The 9,394-nt window shown below is 38.8% G+C and overlaps 1 protein-coding gene across 1 annotated transcript; it reads left to right on the top strand.

Annotated features, from left to right (window-relative positions):
* Positions 1 to 1,111: 1,111 nt before the first annotated feature.
* On the top strand, positions 1,112 to 6,829 carry LOC308148977 (uncharacterized protein). Its single transcript, XM_080520578.1, has 7 exons — positions 1,112 to 1,218; positions 3,448 to 3,570; positions 3,721 to 3,862; positions 3,994 to 4,102; positions 5,143 to 5,233; positions 5,705 to 5,911; positions 6,400 to 6,829. Exons 1-7 carry the CDS (start codon positions 1,182 to 1,184, stop codon positions 6,525 to 6,527), a joined length of 837 nt encoding a protein of 278 aa, XP_080376704.1. The 5' UTR covers positions 1,112 to 1,181; the 3' UTR covers positions 6,528 to 6,829.
* Positions 6,830 to 9,394: the final 2,565 nt, after the last annotated feature.

Genomic DNA, 9,394 nt, shown 5'->3' on the forward strand with positions numbered 1-9,394 from the left:
GACCTTCTATAATCAACTGAGCTTAGTGGTTGTCTAACTCTCCATACAGTCATGTATCACCATTACAAGTTACATACACGATGTGCCTCTTTCTGTTGTCTGTCTTCTCCTCTCTTTGTACCTACCTGCATGATCTCTGACTGGAATTTCGCGATCTGTCCTCAATTTCTGCTCCAAAGAGCCACAATTGGAAAACTTCCTGTTTGATGTTGTCGTGTTTGTGTGCCTCTTTGTTTTTCTCCGTCTCTGTCCTATCTTTCCCTGCCTTACAAGCCCCAAATACTATAACCTGTGCAAGCAGAAAGCAGTCATCTCCGAGCCAGCTCAAGGTTCTCCCTGGTTCCTCCTTCTCCTCCAGTTTCCACTGAACACAGCAACCTCATACAGAACCACAGAATCCTCCTCTCGTCTTGTTACAAGAGCAAAAACTGTTATGACACAAAAAAGTTCTCAATCACATAATATCGTATGCCTTCGGTGCCAAACAGGTCAAGGGCAAAAACAAAAAGAGAGAAATACAGATCTTGTCGATGCACTGGGAGAGCGATGTAACCTGGGGTCAGTGGAGGTTTCGGGTCTTTCAACATCCCACACCCTCGCCCAAGCGACCCAACAAGGGTTGATCAGACCCCAACCTGTGTCCCAGCATGTTTGTCCATGGATCTGTCCCTGCAGCTTCAGCTGCAGACCTAATGATCTTCCTCTTTCCTCTTCGGGGAATACTTTGGAGAGGGACCACCCTGAAAATCCTCGGCATCCCACCTCCTCCAGTTGCAGAATTTTGCAACCTTTTGTGCATGTTTTTGCATATTCACCTATGACTTTGATGCTCATGACAACTGCTTCATTATTGATCTCTTAAATCTGTCTGCTTCTCTTGTTAAAACTTCATAATCCCTGGTTTATACAGGAAAATGTCCATTTTAGGCCTCTGAAGTCATGCTTGGGCGCCGGGGCCTCATGTTTGACACCCCGAGGTTAGCGCTGTCCCTACAACCGCTTGAGGTTGAATCGACCGGGCCTTTGGCGACATCTGCTGGTCACACGACGAAAGCGCAGCTCCATGTCTACCACGGTGCGGTTCCCCGCCAAGTTGGGTTACACGTCAGGAGGGAACCTGTACTGGTGGGGGGGACGTGTAACGGCACGTCACATGGTACCCGGATTTACCACACGTAAACATGGAGCGGGTGGTGGTGGAAGTGCCGATCAACAACGGTGAGATATACAAGATCAACCTCCACGTCTAATGGCGTATTTCAACCACTTTAGAAACGTCTCCGTCTAACGTGTCTTGCTCCTCCTCCTCCTCTGACGCATTATATTGTGCTGCTGCAGCCTGTGACGCTACGGGGAGGGGGCTGCCACTGTCCTGTGAGGGGCTGCCATGGCCTGCAAGCTGTTTGCGGGCTTCTACGTGTCTGTAAAACGTGTTAAAGCTTGTGTACGTTAAAATAGTGAGACCCTGAAAGTCATAGACCTTAAAAAGAATAGACGCCGCACTACCTTTTGGCGAGCGGTGGCGCCGCCATCTTGGCCCGGTCAACCGCTCTGCGCAGTCTAATCTTTGTCAGGAGTAATGGATTGTCAGCGCATTTAATCGATCACAACTCGCTGAATACTAAACTGATTTTCACCTGCAAACGTCATACATGTAGGTCTGATACAGAACACTTGATTTGACGTATTTTCATGTTCATTACGTGCTAAACAATAACAGAATGTTCTGATTTGTGATATTTGATTTGTAAAATACAACCTATGATCGAGAAGCAGACACTACTCAGCTATTTTAATACGTTTAACAATAACATTACATTATAAATCCATATGTAAGATACGACACATTAGACAAGTTATTGATCATAATTAAATCTATATTTTATTCATTTTTTATTAATTAATTCAGGCATATGGCACATGTGTACAATCACGTACTTAATCAGCGTCCATATAGTCCGTATATACACGCGTACAAATCCATCTGTATGTATGTATGTATGTATGTATGTATGTATGTATGTATGTATGTATGTATGTATGTATGTACCATCCCTTTGATGAAAAGATATTGAAAGAAAATAGGTAATCTATATTTTTGTATACACACACACACACACACACACACACACACACACACACACACACACACACACACACACACACACACACATTCGCAGATGTTGTGTTGTCAGTGTTTCCTTTGTCAGCCTCTGTCACCCCATATATCCTGGTCTGTGTTATGCCAGCAATATTTGGTTCATTTCTCCAATTGCATTCTTGTGTCAGTTAGAATCTAAGTCTGTGTTGTGGAACATGTGACTTATAAAGTCTGGACTTACAGCGGATGAACAGGCTGTAAACAAAGCATATAGCTCATGACAACTGCTATAAGTTCACTGGTAGGCAGAAATACAGCAAAGGTTTCTATTCACAAAATTCTAACAATTAATAATGTTCTACCTTACCTGTGAAAAGTAATCCCCCGAGCTCTGCTTTCAACTGTCCGCCGATTTGAAATTCGAAATCTTCCGCATAGTGCACCTTGAATTCACTGCTGCTTGCAGTTTGTTTACAGACTTAACGACCGGACCGAGATGGCCGCCGTATCTCCTGCGCCGCGGCAGCCTGTGCGGCGTCGTCTGTCTATTGTGTCTATGCTGAGAACTGCTGCAGCTGTGCACCGATATTTTACCGTCTGTACCTCTACATAGGCCCACTTCATTATTGCCTTCTTAGTTTATTATTGGTAAAATAATTAGCAGTAGACATCTTTGAAACACGCTCTTTTTTAGGTTTTACTTAGTAAGTAAGTAAGTAAGTAAAATTTATTTATAAAGCGCTTTTCACAGATAAAAATCACAAAGTGCTGTACAGGAAAAAAGGTAAAAACAACAATATAAAATGTTCTTCTCTACTTCACTTAACTCTGGCCAGGTCAATATTACTTATGCAGAAATTAGGTTTTGGTGCAACATTACTGTAAATTAGGTATTTAGGAGAACTCGTCCAATTAATTTCGTTTTTTCAGTTTTGTTTGATAGTTTTTCAGATGTTTTTAGTCTAATTATTACTATGCGCACATTAGTGTTTATGTAGCAATTGCTCATCCGTACCCTATCTGTACCAAATTACGTTTTTATGTTGTTGTTGTTGTTTTTTAACACATCTAGTATAGTAGATGAAATCTTAATTTTAAAGTGTAACAAGACTGCTTTCATGTGTTATGTTGCTTTGCTGTGTTTTAAATCCACTCACCAGTCATTCCAATAGGTAATACCTGTTGGTATTATTGTATATGTATTTTTATTCTTAAAAAAAACAAACAAATAAAAACTTGCCACGAGGATTAATAAAGTATTTATGTTCTATGCTATTCTATTGCAACCATATTTCTGATGATTGCTGGAAATAAAGGCTTCTCAAGGTGAATTCTTGACTTGACAGGTTATTCCCTCGCCTGCCAGTCAACAACTCCACGAAAGCGGCAGGTTCGTTTTTCAGCACGCCATGACATCATTCTTCTACAGGAAGTTATCTCCCAGAACCCCTTCGCCTCCAAAGAGCCAGGTAGGCTCCATAAAGAGACTTGTCCGCCAACTTTAAACTCATGCCGTGTGGGATGAATGAACAGAATTTGTATTTTTTTTCAATTGTCCACAGTGTAGTCAAGCTCCTATTGTTTAAAGATGTGTGTGTGAACCTATTAATGTGAGCCAGGGCGGATCTGGGCCCGTGTGGGGGAGGTGGTCACTGCTGCCCTGCAGGAGGAGAACTTTGAGGTGGATGCCCGGCGGTGCCGGGAGAGGACCATGTTGCTGCTCGACTACTACAAGAAACAAGACTTTCCCAGTCTGCGCAGGTTGGTTCAAACAACAGGAATTATAGAGCAGATGTAAAGAAGTATTGGTTTCACCACAGGAAATATTGGCTTTGAAATAGAAATATGATGACTTGGAGACTTATTATGATGATTTATTTCTCTGTGCTCAGGTTTGGCACGGAGAGGTTGTACGCCCAAAAGGAGGATCTGCTCTATGAGGTTTTAGAACTGGAGGTGGAGAAAGGGCTTGTTTCCAGTGGAGAGGTGATCAAGTACCAGGTCAGTCTCCATGCTGGTGCATCATGGAAAATGTAAGCTTGAGTCTCACTATTCGCGTAGGAAGTGCATTTCTTTGTGTTGAGTGTTTTGTTGATTTGAGTGTATTTTAAAAGGTGCTGTAACTATTAGATGTCCAGTGTTCAGTTTACTTTCAATCCATTCTCTAAATCAACTTGTAGATTTCCCTTCTTCTCCTCTTGGGGATATTTAGTCACAAATAAACTCAAAATTTAATTTAATTTATTTTACCTTTATTATACCAGGTAAGTTACTTGGGAAATCATTCTCATTTTCAATAACAACTTGATCAAGCGGTGGCATACAACAGAATGCAACAGTTTTCAACAGAAAACAAGATACATATACAACAAATCATGCAATATTACAAAATGAAATGATGAGAGCTATTTGTTTCAACAAGCCTCTTTACTATGATGGCACATAATTACATTACGTTAATATATTACGCATTTGTATTGTTATTGTTGTCATTGTTACTGTTTTTAACTACTTATTTATTCTTCATATTCTTTTCTTCTTCATCTACTGCCTGCTGTAACAAACAAAATGTCCCCATTTTGGGACAGTAAAGAGAATATCTCAACTAATTTAATCTAAAAAGAAACCCCAAAAGTAACACATTGAAAATCTGACAGAAATAGAGGCCATGGAGCCAGGGGGCTTCAACTGTGGTGGTTTTCCTAATATTTGTCTCGTCTAGTTTAGTAATTCAGCTTAAGACATACAGTGTATGTTTCATAATACTTATGGACATCAAGGCCATAATGTAGTATCCCTCAGGATTCTCCTCAGATATAGTTGTGGTTGGTGTTCTGTAGTTTTTAGGATGTACTTCTATAATACCTATAGATTGATTAATGTATTAATGAAGCCCTTTCACTACACTGACATGTTAAAACTGTTTGTGATTTCATCATAACTACTGCTTCTGAAACTATAATCATTGACTATTTCTCTGACCATTCTTATTTTCCATGTTGTTGCTGCTATTAAAGTCATCTTGTCCTTGTCTTTCTTAGAATGATGAACAGAGAAACAGAAGCATAGATGAACTCAGTCTGCCAGAACAAGAAAAACCCAACACCACTATCACACAGACAACCGCGACAGGTAAAACCCGCTCTCTCTGTTATTTAAAGCCTCTTGACAGTTCGTATATGACAGCATTGCCAGGCCGCAGTGGCAAGAATACAACCACAATCATATATTTGTCTCATTTGTTTTTCCTTTGAACTATTCATAAAAAGCTCTTGATCAGATAGAAGATGTAGTCATGCAGGAATAACACTGGTTACATGCCTCCTCCTGTCGACATAGAATGAGCATTTTCTAACTAAGATTCCGATTTTGGTGCCACATAAATAAGATTCCTCCCCCTCTGTGTTTGCTTCCTTTGTCAAATCCAGGAGTTCAAACCTGGTATTCATCTAAATGTGTGGAATAACGCAGAGCAGTCGTGTGCTAATAATCTTTGAAGAAAACCCACGTGTGATATTTTTAAGCAAAAGCAAGTAATTACAACTGAAGAAAGGTGAGTGACTGACTTCTTTGTGTGGCCTTCATACTGTGTGCGTTTCTCAGGAAATGCTCACTTCACGACAGAACCAAATGAAGAGCAGGTGGAACTGGCACCGCTGTCGGCAGCACCCACAGCCAAGCGTCCCTGCCAGTGCTGCTGCCAGACGTACTCTGAGATTCTCAGCTTCCTGGAGAAACGTGCTGATGCGGAGCAGCGACTTCGAGAGGAGGAGCTCGCCTTTCGCCGGGAAGAACTGGAGATTCAGAGGAGTAAGTTTGCACTGAAGTCAACTTCTTAATTTTTTATTTTTTTTTTAAAGAGGTCTAGATTAGTTTTGAACGTACGCATCTGAAATGTGTCTTCTTTTAACATTGTATTTAGAACTCAAACACAGTGGAAACAGTAACTTTTTGGTTTTCAAATAAATGTGTCGTGCATGTCCGCGCGTCATTTCCACCTGAGTAATGTGAACAGTAATTTTAGGTACAGTCCTGTTGATATGATTTATTTCAATTAAATTCCTTTCAAAGTAATTAAAATTTGAAGTTGGGAAATGTTTCAAATGTCTATTACCAGACTGTAATAGTTGATGAAGCATAATTATTAATTAAAATAAGACTTCTAAAAGGTACATCCCCCTCCAAATAGGTAAATCCCAGCAACAAAAGATTTACTCTAATAAACAAAGTCAATTTAGGAGCGAAATGTTTAGGCTTGAGCTGTCATGCAGATTTTCACGTCGGTCCTTCTTCCTCAGGTAAGATTGCTCTGGAGAGAGAACGTCTGGGCATGGAGAGGAAAGAGAGGGAGCGCAGATTTGAGCTGGAGAGCCAAGAGAGGCAGGTCATCCTGGACTTGTTGAAAGAGAAGGTGCTGAAGGGCTGACGAAGAAAAAAAATACGACACCTTCATTTTAGTGCTGCCTTTGACTTTATGTGGGGGACATGCTGGCGATGGCACAGCTGACCACTGAAAAGAGGAAGAGAATCAACGAAACTGGAAATGAAACGGTCAAAGTGAGGAACAATGACTTCATATTCAAGATTGTATTGGCGAGGAATTGCCTTTTTCCAATATAGTTAGCAGATAAGTCATGTTAAGTGTTCCATACTGGTTGCTCTGAAAAATTCCTGGAAGTGTGAGAAAGTATACAAATCCTTTCATATTTTGTTCACAACTGTGTAAATAAAGTCTCACAATTCACACAAACCCCAAATATTGATATTTAAAGTGCACTCTGAAGATAACACACATAAAAACAAAGATTAGCTAAACTCTTTAAAACGGATTCTAAGGCTTATTTCTACATTTTGAAATGAAATATGCCGTTAAAAAGAAGGAAAACAAATCTGGGCTCCATCAGGAGTCTGGACAAATATAACAACTGAGCAATAATGTTCAGTAAGGTGACAAAGAAAACAACACTCATTTAAATGTATCTGAGTTGCTAAACTCAAATTTAATGTGGATGATAAACTGTCAAAATTCCTTCGCATGACTCCAAGAATGAGCTGGAGAAATAGAAAATATTGAAGTCTTTTCTCCTCGTGCTGCCCTTTTGGAGAGCGTAATAACAGCATCACTAGCCATCATGAGATCCTTCTCCAGTCCTTTGCTTTAAGCTCTGTTTGTCTGAAGAATGAGATAAACTAACCAAATTTAGATGTGAAAAACCTGACAAGGTCTTTCTTAACTGTTAGTTTTAAGGATAAGAGAAGAAAGTGGATGTGACTAAATATGGTCACATAAAGGGTTTTAAAAAAAAAAAGACTTGCAAATGCAGCCAAAAGTTTTTATGGACTTGAAATGAAAAGAGAATTTCTGCGAGATGAGAGGTTGTTTGAAAATCGGAAGATTTCATCCACTCAAAATAAACTTTGCAAACTGTAAAGCTCATAAAGCGTGGGGGAAACGAGAGGTACTTGGAGAACTTTTGGAAATAACTGACACAAAACTGGTGACAGAGTCAATATTTGTAGAGTCCAACTGCCAAAGCTGATTTATAGAGTATAGATGTGAATAGACACACTGTGTTTTATTTCCCATGGTATGATCTGCATAATAAAGGTTTGAGGTTGCAGAAATTACTTGAGATCCAAGAGGTGGAATAGTGAGTGTAGTCTTGGGTGTGGCTGCTGACTACAATAACAACAAACACCAAAAGCACCTCCACATGAATCTTCTCATGTGACTCCAGCTTCAGGATGAGGTGTCTTCACAGTTCAAAGTAAACCGCTCTGTGTCTTGCCAAAATCGCAAAACCACAACACACACGGGCAATGAAGTTAAGATGCACCTCAAGCTTTTAAAAGCCCTGCGGCATTTGTTACTTAAATGAATTCCACATGTCTTACTCAGTCCACTTTCTAATTAAAAACATTTTAAGGAATAAGGATTAAACAATATTTGATAGTTTTTTCACTGGTAAGGATTTTATACCGTAAGAATTCACCATGAAGTCTGTTCTATAAGATTTTTAATACATTTTTACTGGATGTTGTATTTGTAAATATGTATTAATATGTTGTGTGCCTGCCCAGGGACTGCAGATGAAAACTACCTACTGCTAAAATTTGGTGCAAAGCATCTTTTCTTTAAGACAAATTTTTTTGTACATAGTCTCTGATAATAAAAAAAAAACTAACTACATTAAAAAAATAAAAATTCTATATTTTACAGAATATACAAAAACATGAATGATTTTCTTGCCTGAAATGACTTTAACTGACAGTACCATGATGTTTAATCACCTGAGAGCCACATTTGTTTTCAGTTATGACTTCATTTAAGGTTTACATCCACATTTTGAGTTATTTAATCCAAGTACATTTAGTGGTTATTGTGTGAATTGCAGTATTGCAAATGTTTTCAGTTTTTTCTGCTCATTTTAGTCTTTTGATTGTTTTGACAATGCAGAGAAACAAATGATAGTACGTACTGTATAAAGGTATATACAATTGCTTTGCGGTTATTTATCCACTCACAGCATAATTTATTGTCATAGTAAGGCCTCCAGTGAAGAAAATAGGAGGAGAAAGAAAACCATGTGATCCTTTAAAAAAATATTAATCAAGCTCAAACTGAAAGGCTTGACGTATTAAAGTTATAAGTCTAAAATATATGTGCAAGTTTCACCATTTCAATTAAATAATGTGAAAAAGTTACTTAAATACTTGATAATTTTTTTTAGATGCACCCACAGAGTGTGCATCAGTCTACTAAAACTGCTTATATATAGTGAAAATAAAACTAAGAGCTGTTTGTGTAGTTTCATTATGATCATCTCCTTCATCAACTCATAAATGAAATAATTATGAGCTCAAGCCAGGAGAGCTTATCTTAAACTCAAGAGGAATTATGAATGTCATTTTCTACTGTCAAAAATAAGGACAAGAAGAACACTATTGGAAAAAGATCATATAGTAGTTAAGTACTTATTACTTCAGTTTTTATCAATGAAGAACAAACACAAATGTCCTCAAAGTCACTTCAAGTACAAGTAGAGTCCCACACTTCATGTCTAAATCACACCCAGTTGTGAGTTTTATTACCTTCAAATACGACAATAGCGGCTATCAACATTACACAAAGTGGCCAATCAGAGTCCTCTCCGCCCCTGGGTTAAGTTTGTACAGTAAAAGATAATATGCACAACTGCCAATGTTTGACTTGAGGGTCGACAGTACTTGCAGTTAGAACCATCTGGATCACAGCAAGCTGTTTTTAAAAGTACTGAGGAAATATCCATGTAA

The sequence above is a fragment of the Blennius ocellaris genome, assembly GCF_963422515.1.
Source record: "Blennius ocellaris genome assembly, chromosome: 3".
NCBI lineage: Eukaryota > Metazoa > Chordata > Actinopteri > Blenniiformes > Blenniidae > Blennius > Blennius ocellaris.

Coding starts and splice junctions, on each gene's coding strand:
- LOC308148977 (XM_080520578.1), top strand. CDS start 1,182: ATGGAGCGGGTGGTGGTGGAAGTGCCGATCAACAACG. Junction 1,219..3,447: donor GGAAGTGCCGATCAACAACG/GTGAGATATACA, acceptor TTGACTTGACAG/GTTATTCCCTCGCCTGCCAG. Junction 4,103..5,142: donor GAGAGGTGATCAAGTACCAG/GTCAGTCTCCAT, acceptor TGTCTTTCTTAG/AATGATGAACAGAGAAACAG.